The sequence below is a fragment of the Carassius auratus genome, chromosome 25 (genome assembly GCF_003368295.1).
Source record: "Carassius auratus strain Wakin chromosome 25, ASM336829v1, whole genome shotgun sequence".
Classification (NCBI taxonomy): Eukaryota; Metazoa; Chordata; class Actinopteri; order Cypriniformes; family Cyprinidae; genus Carassius; species Carassius auratus.
The window spans coordinates 14,977,380-14,994,508 of NC_039267.1; the positions used below are offsets into that span (position 1 = coordinate 14,977,380).

Below are 17,129 nucleotides of genomic sequence, written 5' to 3' on the forward strand. Positions count from 1 at the left end.
TATATATATATATATATATATATATATATATATATATACAAATAATTACAAGGTGATTCATAATTCCAAAATTGTTTTACTGTAAAAGTATGTTTATATTCCTATAAAATATTTTATGTTTACTTGTAAGAAACTATTTGATCAACTTTAACAATATTAAAATAAAAAATCTAAATACTACAAAGTATAAATTACTGCAAACCTTTATTAGTAATAATTTAATATATATGAAATAATTAAAATATTGTTAATATGCTACATTGAAGTACATTAATAAAATAAAAGATATGCCTTTTACATTTGCTTTTTACAAGCACAATTTACTTGTAGAAATTTGATGTATGATATTATTATTAATCCTAAATGCTAATTTATAATTAATAGTGGAAATATAAAAAAGAAGTAATATAAATATAGATTAAATATAATAATAATAATAATAATATAAAGTTTACAATATTTTTATGGATTTTAGATTTTTCCTGTAGCATTGTCTACATTGTTTTACAGTGTGCACATGATCTTAAGTGTGTTTATCTGAAGAGTGGACACATTTCTGTCATGTTAGGGATGCTTTCAGATCTGCTGGTAAGACTGGGCCTTTCAAGTGCACTTTCAAACCAGACGCTCTTATTTTAGCAAGCTCCCAGAACAGATAAAAGCCAAGATGTTGCCAATTACTGTTTCAATTACTTTATCAATCTCCATAGACGACACACTCTCACAGCCGTTATCTGCCCGACAACAGAAACCCAGCCGCAGGGCCTCTCGAGCGCATTTCTTTGGAAGTCTTACTAATTTAATTAAAGGGAAATTAGGTCTCAAAGAGGAGCTCTGCAGATTACAACACCCACAGGAAAATGAAGGCAGAATGAAGTTTGTTTAATGGTGTGAGGAGGACTTCACTGAGAACTTTGGTTGAGAAGGCAATCTCGCTCACAAAGGGATGAGAGGCTTTGCTTTTTGCTTCACGTCCGCCGCTGTGGAAGGATAAATTGGGCAGCAGTCGAGACAGTTTCAAAAACAAACTGTAACAGCAAGTTCCTCTGCAGTGAGAAATATGCAAGCTTGAAAACTGCCCGGGTAATTTTCTCGCTGATGAAAAATTGGAAAAGGGCTCCTTCATGCCTCACTTGCATCGTGGAGCGGTTCTCCCTCACGGCTCGGTCCGACTGCTCTTTGAACACTTTCTGCTGAGGCTGTCAGAAACGACTCGAGCCGGGCCAGACTGAGGTGTGCTCAGCCGTGATCTGCACTTGTGAAACATTTGTGAGGGTCAAAGCATTCAGACGTTTGCAGAGAAAGATAATAAGCGCACTCAGCCAAGGGGAGAGAGAGTCAAGGAAAAGGGAGGAGAAAGTGGATCATTTATGTCTAGATTAATGAAAGATGTGCTGAGCATAAATCCAATTTGCACATTTCCCGTCGACTAGAAGAAAACTGGTGCACTTTAGAGTAAATGATGAGGAAAAATCACACGCACCTATCACACAAAACTGCTTTCGGAAGTCAAAACAACATTTAACCTAGGAGGCCATTTAGTTCAAGTGGATGATCGACATATTAAAGCAGGTGACAAAAACAAAACATCACATATAATTATTAATATTATAAATAAATATACATAACAAAATATGTATACTTTTGTTATTCTTAAACAAGAACAATGAACAAGTATATGTTTTTGTGACAAATAAATAGATTTTTTTAAAATAAAATAAGGATTAGATTTAGTCCTGATCTTTGAAATCTGTGTCGCATCAATATTTTTATTAATATAATTGTATTTATTGTATTATATACTTAAATATTCCTTAATAATACATGCAATATATATATATATATATATATATATATATATATATATATATATATATATATATATATATATATATATATATACACACACACACACACACATATATATATATATATAAGCCTACATACTCTCCTCTTACTTACGTACTTTATTTATTGGCAATTATGGAAATATAAATACATTTATGGGGAGAATTATGGAAATATATCTAGTGTGTAGGCTATAGCTATATATATATATATATATATATATATATATATATATATATATATATAGCCTACACACTAGATATATTTCCATAATTGCCAACAAATAAAGTAAGTAAGTAAAGAGGAGGGTAAGGGCCGGGGTCTTGGAGCAGATGCGGGCCTCATGTGGAGGTAGCGCACTGTTATGAATTATTATGTGTTTCTGCTTCAGAGGAGAACAAGAAGTCAAAATGTCCTCTGGGACTTCGGTGCCATGCAACACACGATTCTTTTTTTTTTTAGGGGTCGTGACAGATAACAGTATGACAACAGGCCTGTATGTGTGCATTTTTACATCATTATGGGAATATATGACATATATTGTTTATATAAAGTAAATTATATTTCTAAGATATGCACCAGCTGTTTAGAGAAAGTTTAGATTTTGATTAAGACACTATTCGGTCCCTACACAAGAGGTTTCCATTGTTAGGGCCGTTATGAAGCACAGGTCATTTTAGTTTTACAGTCATTGTGGGAGCATAATGTCACATTTCATCCATCTTCTGTCATCATTAACAAAGGAACTCATTAGTAACATGCTCTAAATTTATTGAAAAACTGCCTGACATACAAATATAGGCCTTATGAAACCATTACCCTCCTTCAGCTTCGTTTTACATCTTCAGATTGACAAAATCATACATTTCTCATCTGTTATGTGTCGTTACGTGTCATTTATTGGCAGTCTTCTCCAAGCTTGAAGCTCTCTGAAAAGTAAATGAGAACACGATGCCTTCTAGTGCACAGCACCAAACTTATTAACATTTCATGTTCAGAGGTTTAAGATCCATAACAAGTTACCGGCGTCACAACACTCTCTTTAAACTGAATGAACGGATGGATAGGCTGCATTACACTAGTATACATACATCAAACAGCACTTAATAATGCGGAGTTGTCCGGTGGATGTAAACACTTTAAAATGGCAGGTTTATATAATTATAAGCCTCTTATATTTCATTCCCCAGTTATTTTATTCTATTTTTATTCTCTTAGACAATAGAGACCCCTAGTGGGCAAAATTAAAATTACACGTTTTTTCAACCGCTGTAAATTCAACGCTAATTAACTGCACTTCTCATGACGTGGAAAAAAACGTAAAGCAGCGACCATGATGTAGAGACTAAATGAGAAATAAATTATTAGAATGTTTATTAAAAAGTTACAAAACGAGTTTCCCTTCTTTCCACGTAAAGACAAACTTGACTGGAGGCTAGCGTCTTCAAAAACACCTAACGTTAGTTTGAGGTAAATCTTTCCCATATTCAGTTCATACGTTCCCTTGGAAAATGTCTCAAAGCAGTCACAGTGGTGAAACGGGTAAAAGTCAGGCCGGTTGACCCCCAGTCACCCGCAATATCTCTTTCTGTATCCGGACGTCCTGTGTGTTAATGTTAGCATCCCCTACCTGGCCGTCCTCGTACCTGAGGAAAGACAGACAAAACGGACAATTATGGGACACATTGTGAGCCAAAAGAGACAGAATTTGTAACAAGACAATTTAATAAAGTGTGAAAATACTCACACAAAAAAGAAGCGTGTGCAGACGTGATCAGAAATCGGGCAAACCCAAATGTTTCCATGTTTCTGTAGGTCTTTGGAAGTTATTACTGTTGAGAGGAATATAAAATGTGTTGACTTTAAAGTAACAGTGCGTAACATAATGACAACATCCATTTTTAGTGAATGATGAAATAGCTCATTTCAGGTTTGAATGTTATAATTGAATAACCCCTTACCCTCACACAGAGCAACACAGTTTAGATTTCGACTCTGAAGAAACCTTGATTGTGTGGGTCGACACTGCAAATGGGAAATAACACATTTAGCAATGATACATACAATAAAAGACAGTATGGCTTCTTTTACACATTAGTGAAATGAGCACAGCACAGCGTAAGCTTCATATAGCTCTGCTTGTATTGTTTCCAATCAGGATGTCTCATCTAGTCTGATTAACTACACATTGCACCGGTAATACATCCATATCAGTCCAGTCTCTACAGATGGAGTTAATACCTGTAAAACAGTGTTGACCCGGTTGTAGTGCTGTACTAATTCCTCTTTAGTAGGCATGTGGTGCTGTCCCTTTCCCATTCCTGCACACAAATACAGTCTACGGTGAAAACTAATATAACAGTGCTATATGGATAGAAATGAACACTGCAGTAAAACAAATGATTTCAAAAGTTGCACAATCAAATGCTCAAATTTCCTTATAAAAGTAACCTGGCAGTATTGATGAAACTTGAATATATATATATATATATATATATATATATATATATATATATATATATATATATATATATATATAAGGGACTTCCTTTTTAAAATATATTTATTTTAATAGATAAAAATACATTTATATTGTGTGATACTGTAAGACAACATGTTGTGTACGGTAAATGACCTTAAATAACAATAAATATAGATTATATATAGTATGTATATTAGATTTTCTCAATCTAACCGGAAAAGTGATAATAATAATAATTATTATTTTTTATGATTAATTAAAGAATTAATTTTTTCTTTAATTCTAAAAAAAGTTACAAAAAAACGTATATTAAGTGATTAATCTTATTCTTAGACCAGTTTTTAAAAAAAAATATTATTAACAACTTTTATTACCAGTTTTTAGTGAAAAAATAAATACTATTATTTATATTTATTGTGATTATTCTCAGAATCTCAGACAAGTATTAGTATTTGTAAAAACTTTAATAATTGATATTTATTGTAATTAATCCAATAATATCTGAACAGTTTTTAGATAAATATGAGGAATAAAACAGTGATAATATCAAATTCATGTTGAAAATAACGGGCTGAATTATCGCATCAAACATTTAATTAATATCTTAGTTAACATACTAATTTTGACAACTCTAAAAATATGTTTCTTTTTTTTTCTTTCTCTTTCATATTTTACATGGACTGGACCCCAATGGTATTACTGTTATACAACCATGGATTCTGTCCAAATTGTCTTTGTCTTTCAAAACGTCTAAGCCATGCATGTTTTTTTAAACGTCACATCCTATAGATGAGCCCAAAAACTTACCTGAGTATCCAAATGAGATGCTGGAGATGGGGCTGAGGTAGATGCCCTTCCCATAGGCCGCCCCATGCAGCTTGTGTCAAAGAGAACAAGAAGCCAGATTGGCCAAGACAAAACACACTACAGTTCTTCATTCTCCACAATTAGACTAACTGTGGTACCTGCAGTTTCGTGTAGGAGGCGTTTACAAGTCCATTTCGTAGAATAGAGTGCCAGTTTTCAATATGAGAACCACTGAAGACAGAGAACCAGTGATTAGTCAGTGATCATAAAACAGCGATTATGAAAGGATCTCATAGTAAACTGAAACCCACTGAAAAGCGAACGTGCTGCCGTGGAGTTTTCTAGCGGTGCGAAAGCGGGCCTCTTTAGCAGGAGGACTGCTGAGGAGCAGGAACTGATGGGAGGTGTGCATGAACTTCAGCTGCTGTTAGCAAAAAACAGAGGAGTGATACTGTAAATAAAGGTTTAGTCACGCTGTTATTTGAGAGATAATGTGATCAAACGCCCTTACCCTGCTGGAGGGGAGCTTGACAATGTGAGACCTGTTGCTGGATATAATCCTGAGAAGAAAAAGCAGATTAAGGGTCATTATGATAACAAGAACATAATGAAAACCTGAGAATACTATTAAAGGAAAGAGTTCCCTCACCACTGCAGCAAAGGATGTGCAAGCGGGTCCATCTTGTCCATCTGTTTCTTTATCTCAACATAAGGGCCCTGTAAAATATGAGTTTAGGTGTCACGCATACCCTGGACTAGGACTATGTGTGTAACAATGACGTAGCTATAGTGAGTCGCAGCTCACAATACATCGCTATTTTTTTCTCACAATTATATGTTTCAAATATCATACAATTCAGACTTTTTTTGAAAGTCAATAGGCCTTTAAACAATTTGGAGGTCAAATTAGCCCCTAGATCCATCTGTATGATTCTTGGCAAACCGATGACAGAGAAGAATCTCACTAACTCACTGGCGGCAATGTTGGCTTTAAGCAATCTCAGGGGAATCGCTTCAGGGAACCGTGTTGTCGCACCCATCATCGTCAAAATATACAGATGGCTCGATTTAGCCCTCGGCAACGGGCCGACACAATCGAGAATCAATCTCTCATACGCTTCTCCCATCACTAGAATTGGTTGTAATGGTGCTAGGGGAATCATTGTTTTAGACTTCTCTGCCAACTGGCATACATGACAAGACTGACGAAGTTCTGAAACGCTGGATTTCATACTCGACCAGAAAAAATACATCGAAACCCTCTTTAAAGTTTTATTAATACCCAGTTGACCTGCGAGCACATTCTCGTGAGCCAATTTTAAAACCTGGTTTCGATAACCAGAGGGTAAAACTATTGAAATAATGTATTCCTGCTAGCCTCAATATTGGAGATACTAGACTTCCACACACACATCAAAATACCATTGTCTCCCCCCCCCCAAAAAAACCCCTAGCTTAAGGCTTTTCAGCTAGATCAACTGCTTCATCAACACAGTTCCTCAAATTCCGATCAGATTTTTAGGCAGCTGCTGACTGTTCCCTTCCAACTCTTAGAGGACCCAGTTCACTGGTTTGATTTAATTAATCAAACTCTGGAATTGAATAACTCGGAGTAACGAATAACTTGTATTCCTCAAGTTCTGGAGGGGAATTCATAAATGATTTAGACAAGTCAATAACATCTTCAAACTTCCAGCTCTGTGCACGAGTCACTACACAAGCAGGAAAAACTGAGGGGAACAAACTAGCATCACGATAACCACTGGGCTAGAAAAATCATTACCAAGCACAAGACCAACTCCCTCCACAGGCAGCTCTGAACGCACTCCCAGCTCAACAACTCCTAAACAAGATCAGAGGTTAGACAAACGGTGTGCAGTGGTAACCTAACACTACCCAGTTCAATGCCACGAACTAGAAAATGGCAGCAGAAAACGGCAATACACTCTCCAATATAATAGACTGGGCAGCACCGGTGTCCCTGAGAATTGTAATTGGTCTTAACGCAGAATCAGCAGGCAAAGACACAAAACAAGACATGAGAAAAGGCTGGTACACAGAAGCAGGACTCATGCTATCACTAACCTGAAAAGGGTTGATAAAAACTACACTTTTAGCTTTCATGGACAAATTTTCATCAGAAATCAAATGACCTGGGTCAAGGCAATAAAAACATACGTGGTTGTCACCTGTACGTTTTGAATCATGCTTGTCGGAACTCTCTGATTTTTGACGACCTGCGCGAAACGAATCAGAAACAGTATCCCCAGCAGGGGATTGGTTTCTACTCTGCCGCACAGAAGGAAAAACTTTAGCAAATTAGCACAAATTATTCTGTATTAACAGTAGCATCAGACAGCTTAGTAACCTTTTTCTCATTTAAGTGCACAACAGTTTTCTCCAGCAAACAACTTTTGAAACTCTATATGAAAAAAAGATGGCACAGTCCGATAGGTCTAACTCAATCTGACCTAATAATATCTTTATCATATGGCACAGCTGATTGGTTCTCTCCTGTATAGGTAGCCAATGAGCTCACTGCTCAACATTTAAATGTATGACTAGTGCTTGCTGTAGCAGTTGCAGGGTGCTCCAGAAACCTTCCCCAGCTCCTCCTGTTTTCTGTTCTGAATTAATATCTTGCAATAAGGACTTTTTCCCTGAGAAATGCAAATTATTAACTGGCAACTGTGAATTTACATCTTGCATTTTTTTTCCTCAGAATTGTTAGTAACTAACTCGCTATTGCAAGTTTACATCTTCCAATTGAAACTTTTCCTTAGAATTCATAGTTTACATCTCACAATTTTGACTTTTCCCTCAGAATTTCAAGTTATTAACTGGACACTGCGAGTTTACATCTCACAATTCTGACAGTTTCCTTAGAATTCTGATTTTATATTTCACAATATGGACCTTTTCAATGAGAAATGCAAATTATTAACTCACAGTTGCAAGTTTACATCTCGCAATTCATACTTCTTAGTTTACATCTCAGAATTCTGTTGTCGTTATTTGAATTACTCACTTGTGTTATTTCTCGGATTGATGTAATGCTGTCTAACGCTCTCTGTAGCCGCTCGTAACTTCTTTTCTATAAGTGAAAAATTAATGAAGAAGGATGCAGAGTTGTAAAGATGAAATTTGAAAATTCTAAAATGGATGTTTATTAATTTGATCTGATACAGTATCTACCTTAGGATTGAAGGCCAGAGACTTGGGGTCATGAGGGTCAACAACAGAGGGGTAAGGGTCAAAGATGATGCTTTTACGGGCAGATTCAAGTGCAGCACGACACATTGCTACCAGCAGGTCCACTACCTGTACAAACACATGAAATATTATATAAAATACCAATCTTATATAAAGATCATATACAAACAATAGAGGTCTCTGGTATTTTTTCATTTAACAATATAATTGTGTGTATGATACCTCAGCTCCTGTAGCTACGTCTTCTGCAGCTCCTGACATGACACCCAGAGTATTGAAGGAGAACACGCACAGTTCTCTCGTACAAACAGCAGGCTGAACAATACACATACACAAAAGAAACTGAGATGATAGTTTTATGGATTTACTTGTGTTTTTTTATGGAGTTTCTAAGAATCTGTTGTACCTTGAGCATAGATCCATTCTGAAAGACATGCTGTTCATCACAGACAACACAATAATCGTTCAGAGTGGGGATCCTCTGCTCTGAGTACTTCATAACCTAGAGGACGAAAGGTGGATAAATAGGTTGTAATATCATTAAAAGGATTTATAATTATATGAAAGCTAATGAGATGTACGTCGACAGAAACAAGATTGAAGCACAATCAAGTATGCAAATAAATGCAAGAAAGAAGACTACTAATTGCAATTCATTATGCAAATATTCGAAGAGTTTTACATTTGAACTCTCTTGAGGTTTACCTGTACGAGGAAGCCGTACTCCAGGGTTGGGATGCTCTTGCAGTGAATGAGAGCTTGTGAGGAGAAGAAGAGCTGAATGAGCTGCCTGGTGGTGATGTGCACGGTGGATCTCGAGCTCGGGACGGCCACAGTCTATTGAAACAGCAATCAAACTAAATCAGCATACCAGAAGGATTTCTGAAGGATCAAGTGACACTGAAGACTTGAGTAATGATTCTGAAAATTCAGCTTTGACATCACAGGAATTACATTTTAAAATATACTCAAATCGAAACTTAATAAAACTTAATAAATGCAGCCTTAATACGCAGAATGACTTATTTTAGCAACATTAAAAAGTGTTACCGACCCCAAAGTCTAAACGATACATGTACACATCATTATAATATATAGGCATGTTCAAACACACTTGTCCAATTGGACTGGAGGTGTGCAGATCTCCTTTGGTGCAGGACATGGAGCGGCTCATCAGGCGGGTCACTCTTAACTCCTGTCCTGCTGGCCTTGTCTTCACCCCAGGGCCCTGAATCAGAGGAACACTGGAGCACCTGAGGAACAAAAGAAATTACATCTAATTTTAATATATATGTGGTACAATTACTCTCTGGAGTGTTTCGAATCTTACTTGGTTATCGGTGAGAAGATGCTAAGTCCAGCTCTGAACTTCTTGATGGTTCCTCCAGCCTTAAACCAGCTGTGTCGCTTCCTCTGTTGTGCATTCAGGAACTCATTGCTTAGCTGTTTCCACTGATTAGATATAAACGTGCTGAGAATTCTAGGAGAAGACATCAATATTTGTTGGCGTTATCATTACCGAGGCATATGCAGTATGTCACGCTGTACAAAACACAATAGAAAGACTATTTACCTTTTGAGCTGAACCCCGAGGCAGAAACAATCTTTACAAGTTGGCTGGAACACCTCCACAGTGGGTTCTGGAAGAGGTTGAGACGCGTCAGTTGAGTCACTTCCTGTCTTTTGTAACTGAGATAGTCATTTATTACTCACCTGGTCCATCTAGATACTGGGACAGTGAGAAGCGAAGGCGTAGAATGATTGGCTCTGTCCTCGTCACCTTCCATGCTGACGCCACCTCCTCCTGCAAACATATGAAGGGCATGTGAACTTTATGTAAATATGCATATCAGCTTATGTATTTTCAGTGGCCGGTAGCTAAATATATTACAGTATCTGTGGGTCGCTTACATCCAGGAAGCTGACATTAATGTGTAGTTCAATATCGACATCATCAATGGTCTCATACTCCCTGAAATATAGACAGTAGACACAAAGTTTGAGAAGTCAGAGAAGCTTTTTGGGACAATAATCAAAATTACATTAACAAATGATGTAACCCTTATATGCAAGCTCAATTGATTTCCTTTTATTCACACAGTGTGTTAGCATTTCACAGGGTTTGTAGAAGCTTTGTGGCTCTTAATGTACCTGACAGAAACAGCACTTTCAGAATAGATGTCCCTCACTGCACCAACATCAATGTCCAGCTGTGGATGTCGACTCAGGTCAGTGACATAATGACCCTGCAAACAAACAGGCTTTGCCGTCATAATGAGGAGTCAATTCAGGGTACATTTCATGTCCATTGATGATAATTACACTTTTTCCAACACTTTTTTAATTCACTTAGTGAAAGCATATTATAATCTTATACAATTTTTTGTGCATCCCTTGTTTCAGTTTGCTTGAAATTGTGTTGCTGTCCCAGTTTTTTTTCCTTGAGTAAAACTGATCTATTTTAAATGTATTTCTAAGTTACTACTTCTGTAAATGTTTTAGACTGCATTTAAATGTAATTATTTGCAATATATATTATCATGTCATCAAACACTGTCAAATGTTACTGAACCAGAGTCATTTTATTATCATTAATATATTATACAAAATGTATTTAAAATTTTACAAAAAATTATCAAACAATTATTTTTTTGTTCTTTTTTTTTGTTTGTTTTAGATTTTTAGATTTAGTTTTAGTCATTTTAGTATTACATCCACCTTCACAACTATTAACTCTATATTTATTTCAATTCATTTTTATTTAATTTCAAGTAATGACATTACTGACTTATTTTTAAGCATTAGTTAATGATAATAACTCATTACCAAATGAAAAATCTCTGAGGTGGACATTTTGAACCCTATTGCAAGTGCTCTGTAATTTGTTTCTCTCTCAAAATTTAATTTACAATAACCTGTTGACAAAGGGTATATTAACTGACCATCAAAGCACCACTCCATGGGCTTAACCAAACAAAAATAATGTCCCGAATTTTTTTGTTGATTTGCTATTTTTTAACAGGGGACAGACACAGATACTCTTCATTTTGCAAAGAAATCTGAAGCAAGTTCAGGTAATCTGAAAATCTGGAGCCATCTGCTGCTCCTCACACGAGAGAGCCGCCAATAAAGCTACACTAATCCCCTGAAAACCCCACAATGCACTTTGGTAACCCCAATTTATTCTACAATCAGCCACTGTAGTATATAGATAGACAAAACAAACACATAATAGATAAAACACACCTAAACAGATAGATAAAATACAAGAATGAATGAACAAAATTAGCTTAGTTTGCTAATTTAGCAAATTAGCTTGAGGTTAAGCATGTATTTCAAGCAGATTGTTTGGTAATATGCTAACCTGGGCTCCATAGAAGAAATCCTCACCATCGCTGTTGCCATCCGAGTCCTCATCGCTCCAGAATTGCTCACCGATGCTCTGAAAGAGTAATCACAGGTCAATCCCAGCTAATTTTCCCTGTGATGCGCTAATTTATTACCCATCCCCCATTTATTAGACACCGAGTAGCCTTTATAAGTCAGTCTGTAATCCACTAAACGGGGTGACTGTGTCAGTAGGGCAGCCTACATCTTAGATCATCAGCTTGGACTGGCTATATTGTCCATCAAGGCACCTTATTTGGTTTAAGTGCATTAGATAATGGTTAGCATGTGTGATTGTCATACCATGCTGTTCATAGATGCTGCTCTAGTGAGTTTCCTCTGCCACATTCATCCATTCCAGCTAAGTCTGGTTAGGCTAGGTTGATTTGGGACATCAACACAGGTTGAACACAGCCGACGGAAAGGCTACGCTCATTTTCTGGAGTCCATTAGCAAAGTCATCTTCATGGCAACCTGCGACAACACAATGCAAGAAAAGCAAATCATGAAACGTCCATTTAGAGTTCATTTGTGTCACCACATATTGACTCTGCATGTGGCGTACATTACAAAACTCTTATAATGCACTTTAAAGTACTGCATGTGGTGACTTAAATTTGATTTTAAGTAAAGCAATTTATTAATATGTATTCTTATATTTATATGTTGACCGACGTCATTTGTCCTTTAATAAACCTGTTGGATGCTTTGATAATGTCTCTAAACAATTAGTAAACAAAAATATGAATAAATAAAACATAATATGACCACAAGAATCCATAAAATATTAAACTAGCTAAACTGCATTGGATCTGCCCTAGTAAATTCCAGTCTTACCTCTTGAAAACAAGGCAGATGCTTTGAATCAGGTCTGTTTGTCATAACCTTAACAAAACATCCCAAAACGCCCCACACCAGGAAGCGTGTATATGTAAAGTGAGTCAGCTGACACAAAGAATCTTCATTAGAAATGTGTACCCCTATTGTCTAGCCGTCCCTGTTTGTCGTCTGGCTCCTCTCATGGGTTGCTTTTCTCGCTGTCTCCGCTGTCTGCTTTCTCCCTGACAACACACGACAGCTCGGGCATGCTCAGTGCGTGCCGCTCGGGTCATGAGACCGGCAGCTGACAGCCAGTGTGCTAGTAGCATGAGGGAGGAGGGGTGAGCAGAAAGACATGCCTGGTAGATCATGGAACAGAAGATCAAACGCAACCCCCTGCGTGTCCATGACCTGATATTTTCATCTCTTAATGCATGCTGTGTTATACACCACCTGACTCTGTATGTCAGTCATTTTAATAAAGGGTGAATCTTTTTTAGATTGTGTTGAGTCATGCTTTCTATTCTATATTCTATTTGAATTTGCTCTATTTGTCTGTGTAGTGCTGTGTTCTGTTTTATAATATTTTTTTCAATTAAGTTATTGTATGTTGTGTTCTATTCTATTCTGTTGTGTTGTGTTGTGTTGAATTCCATTTAGTGTTTTGTTTTTTTATTTATGTTGAGCTCTGTTCTATCTTTTATTTAAATGCGTTCTTTTATAGTGTGTAAAGTTCCATTCTGTTGTGTTCTATTCTATATTCTGCTCTAATTAATTTTATTTATTTTGCAGTGTTTTTTTCTATTTGTTTAATTTATTCAGTCATTTTATGCTGTTCTGTTCTGCTCTATTCTATTGCGGTGAGATGAACTCTATTATGTTTTTTTAATCTATTTTGTTTTACTGTTTCATGTTGAGTTCGAATCTACTGTTAAATTTCTGTTCTTTTATGGCGTGTTAAGTTTTATTCTGTTGTGTTCTAGCCAGTTGTGTTGAGTTATATTTTCATGCATTAAATTCACTACACATGCATTCTATTTATTTTTGCAGTATTTTCTATGTCATGTTTTGTTCTGTTATTTTATGCTGTGTTCTGTACTGTTATATTCTATTTTACTCTATTGTGGTGAGTTGAATTTCATTATGTGATATATTTTGTTTTTTTTCTGTTTGATGTTAAGTTCTACTGTTTTATTTTATATTATTTTACTGTTATTTTATATTTCATATTCTGTTGTGTTCTAGTCTGTTGTGTTGAGTTCTTTTTTATTCTATGCTATTCTTTTTCACGTTTAATTTTATGCTGTGATGTTTTATTTGGGGTGTCTTGTGGAGTTCTGCTCTAATGTTTTAATCTATTCTTTTTTTTATGTTGTGTTAAGCTTATCATGTTGAGTTGTTTTATTCTGTTATGATCTTTTGCAGTAAATTGAATTTCATTCTGTGCTTTGTTAGAATTTGCAATTATATCTTGTCCTGTATTCTGCTGAGTTGTGTGGTGTGGTGTTCTGCTCTTATGATATGTTAAATTCTATTCTATCTTGAGTTGTGTTTTATTGTATTTTGTTCTTCTGTGGTGAGCTGATTTTTATTCTCAGTTCTATTCTGTTCGGTTCTTCTGTGGTTTTCTTCTGTTCTGTTATTTTATGATCTATTCTATACAACTGTTGTATTGTATCATATCTGGAGTTGTGTTCTTTAAAATTTTTCTATTATGTTGTGCTTTGTTTTCTGTTTACTCCTATTTTGTTCTTTTCCTTATAGCAAATCACTGCACACTGGTGTTACACTTAAGGTTTGATAGATTATAACGGTTATAAATATTCATATGAATTGTCCAGATGGGCCTCAGTCCTCAACAAAAACATCCTGTTTCAGGTATGTAAAGCTTTCAACAAAGTCATTTTCATAATTTATCATTTTAGCAAGAATGGATAAAAATAGGTTGCTTTGTGACAGTAGCTCATCATTTAGTCATTCTAGTGGGTGGGGAACAACACAGGAGATCTGAAAGAGATGGATGGCAGTGGAGACTGTGTGAGTGCGTCCCATTTAACTGTCAGAAAGGTACAAAGCAGAGCAGATCATGAACACACAAGAATTTAACCTCCCAATGGCACAAACCTTCCCATTTGTATCATGTTCACATTACAACAAGGGTGTTTTTTAGAGTACAAAAATCAGTACCAAAATCATTGCTTTTACAATATGCAAGTCCTTTGTGTGATCTCAGACAGCACTAGCACCCACCTAAAAACTACATAAAGTCACTATGTACATTACAGATGGTTCAAAATGTCACAATTAAAATTTTAAATGTTTAAGACTCTCTTTGATTAGAAAATGTGCGTTCTGACATTCTATTACATAACTGACAATGGGATTAAGAAGCAGTAATACTAGTTAAAATTCTAAAAATACATTTAAATAATACAGTGTTTTACAAAACAATTATATAATTATTAAACAATAAACAATATGCATAAATAATTAAATACTTTATAAAATAATGAAATAAAATTAATTCTCTTAAATGCCTCAATCTTATGAACCGTTTGTCTTATATCGGTTCTTTGTGGGATGTGTGAAATGGCACATTTGTGCCTGCATATGCACCAGAGACAGCTGAACCTCAATAAAAAAACCAAATTGATCTAAATTCAGCACAACAAACCTTATCTCCCAATGTCTGGAGTTATGAAAGAATAGAGGATGTGTCAAACAGAGTTTACTGGAAATATCTACTGTTTGACAAGTGTGCTGGCTGCTGCAGATGTAGATTAAGATTGTGCCTATTGTCCACTAGAGGGAGATAGTGGTTGTCTTACTTATAGAAACATCAACGGAAGAGGGAACAGAACACAGCATAAAATAAATGAATAGAATAAAACGCGAAGTAGAAAATACTGAAAAAGAATATATATATATATATATATATATCTCTCTGAAAATTTGAATATTGTAAAAGGCTCAATATTGAAGACACCTGGTGCCACACTCTAATCAATTAATTAACTCAAAACACCTGCAAAGCCTTTAAATGGTCTCTCAGTCTAGTTCTGTAGGCTACACAATCATGGGGAAGACTGCTGAATTGACAGTTGTCCAAAAGACGACCATTGACATCTTGCACAAGGAGGGCAAGACACAAAAGGTCATTGCAAAAGAGGCTGGCTGTTCACAGAGCTTCGAGCATATTAATAGAGAGGCGAAGGGAAGGAAAAGATGTGGTAGAAAAAAGTGTTCAAGTAATAGGGATAACTGCACCCTGGAGAGGATTGTGAAACAAAACCCATTCAAAAATGTGGGGGAAATTCACAAAGAGTGGACTGCAGCTGGAGTCAGTGCTTCAAGAACCACACGAAGAAGTATACAAGCATGGGTTTCAGCTGTCGCATTCCTTGTGTCAAGCCACTCTTGAACAACAGACAGCATCAGAAGCATCTTGCTTCAAAAAGGACTGGACTGCTGCTTAGTAGTCCAAAGTTATGTTCTCTGATGAAAGTAAATTTTGCATTTCCTTTGGATATCAGGGTCCCAGAGTCTGGAGGAAGAGAGGAGAGCGAGAGGCACACAATCCACGTTGCTTGAGGTCCAGTGTAAAGTTTCAACAGTCAGTGATGGTTTGGGGTGCCATGTAATCTGATGGTGTTGGTCTACTGTGTTTTCTGATGTCCAAGGAAGTTTTAGTGCACTTCATGCTTCCTGCTGCTGACCAACTTTATGGAGATGCAGATTTCATTTTGCAACAGGACTTGGCACCTGCACAAAGTGCCAAGGCCAGTACCTGGTTTAAGGACCATGGTATCCCTATACTTAATTGGCCAGTAAACTCAACTGACCTGATCTATGGGGTATTGGTAAGAGGAAGATGCAATATGCCAGACCCAACATTGCAGAAGAGCTCAAGGCCACTATCAGAGCAGTCTGGGCTCTCATAACACCTGAGCAGTGCCACAGACTGATCGACTCCATGCCATACCGCATTGCTGCAGTAATTCAGGCAAAAGGAGCCCCAACTAAATATTGAGTGCTGTACATGCTCAAACTTTTCATGTTCATACTTTTCAGTTGGCAAAGATTTCTAAAATTCCTTTGGTCTTAAGTTATATTCTAATTTATATAAATAATTAAACTGAGTTTGGGATTTTCCTTAGTTCTCAGTTATAATAATCAAAATTAAAAGAAATAAAGATTTGAAATATATCAGTCTGTGTGTAATTAATGAATATAATATACAAGTTTCATTTTTGGAATGGAATTAATGAAATAAATCAGCTTTTTGATGATATTCTAATTATATGATCAGCACCTATATATATATATATAAAACTCAACACAATAGGCAGAAGGTACGGAGGAAGCGGCCAATCTCCTGAATCTTCCTCTCTGTCTGCCCTTTAGTCTGGGGATGGTAACCAGAGGACAGACTGATTTGATTGGAGGAGGGTAGGGTTTTGGTTGACCAGGTGATAGGACTGACGATTACCTTCTCAGGAAGTATAGTTTCAGGTTCTTCTAGGCTTTCTTCAGGGGCGTGACACCGGGACAGGGCATCAGCCTTGATGTTTTT

General features: G+C 36.2%; 1 protein-coding gene across 2 annotated transcripts; it reads right to left on the reverse strand.

Moving 5' to 3' along the window:
• Positions 1-2,602: 2,602 nt before the first annotated feature.
• Positions 2,603-12,943, reverse strand: parp6b (poly (ADP-ribose) polymerase family, member 6b). 2 transcript variants are annotated; one of them, XM_026202878.1, is made up of 23 exons: positions 12,575-12,938; positions 12,041-12,211; positions 11,715-11,792; positions 10,502-10,596; positions 10,262-10,322; positions 10,064-10,154; positions 9,924-9,990; positions 9,681-9,830; positions 9,465-9,603; positions 9,056-9,187; positions 8,757-8,852; positions 8,573-8,665; positions 8,333-8,458; positions 8,166-8,231; positions 5,787-5,854; positions 5,649-5,697; positions 5,449-5,561; positions 5,296-5,368; positions 5,138-5,207; positions 4,090-4,169; positions 3,810-3,873; positions 3,596-3,680; positions 2,603-3,494 (listed from the first exon to the last, which is right to left on the reverse strand). In XM_026202878.1, the coding sequence occupies exons 2-23, from the start codon at positions 12,083-12,085 to the stop codon at positions 3,398-3,400; spliced, it is 1,938 nt and encodes a 645-aa protein (XP_026058663.1). In that variant the 5' UTR covers positions 12,086-12,211; positions 12,575-12,938; the 3' UTR covers positions 2,603-3,397. The 2 variants fall into 2 exon arrangements, with proteins under 2 accessions (XP_026058663.1, XP_026058664.1); XM_026202879.1 differs by having other exon boundaries at positions 3,398-3,494; positions 12,716-12,943.
• Between the last annotated feature and the right edge of the window lie 4,186 nt (positions 12,944-17,129).

Bases quoted from the DNA above. Each gene is read 5' to 3' on its own strand.
- parp6b (XM_026202878.1), bottom strand. From the start codon at position 12,085: ATGTGGCAGAGGAAACTCACTAGAGCAGCATCTATGAACAGCATG. The intron at 10,323-10,501 runs GTACATTAAGAG...TCTATATTTCAG, and splicing joins GAAAGTGCTGTTTCTGTCAG to GGAGTATGAGACCATTGATG. The intron at 5,698-5,786 runs GTGAGGGAACTC...TTTTCTTCTCAG, and splicing joins GCACATCCTTTGCTGCAGTG to GATTATATCCAGCAACAGGT.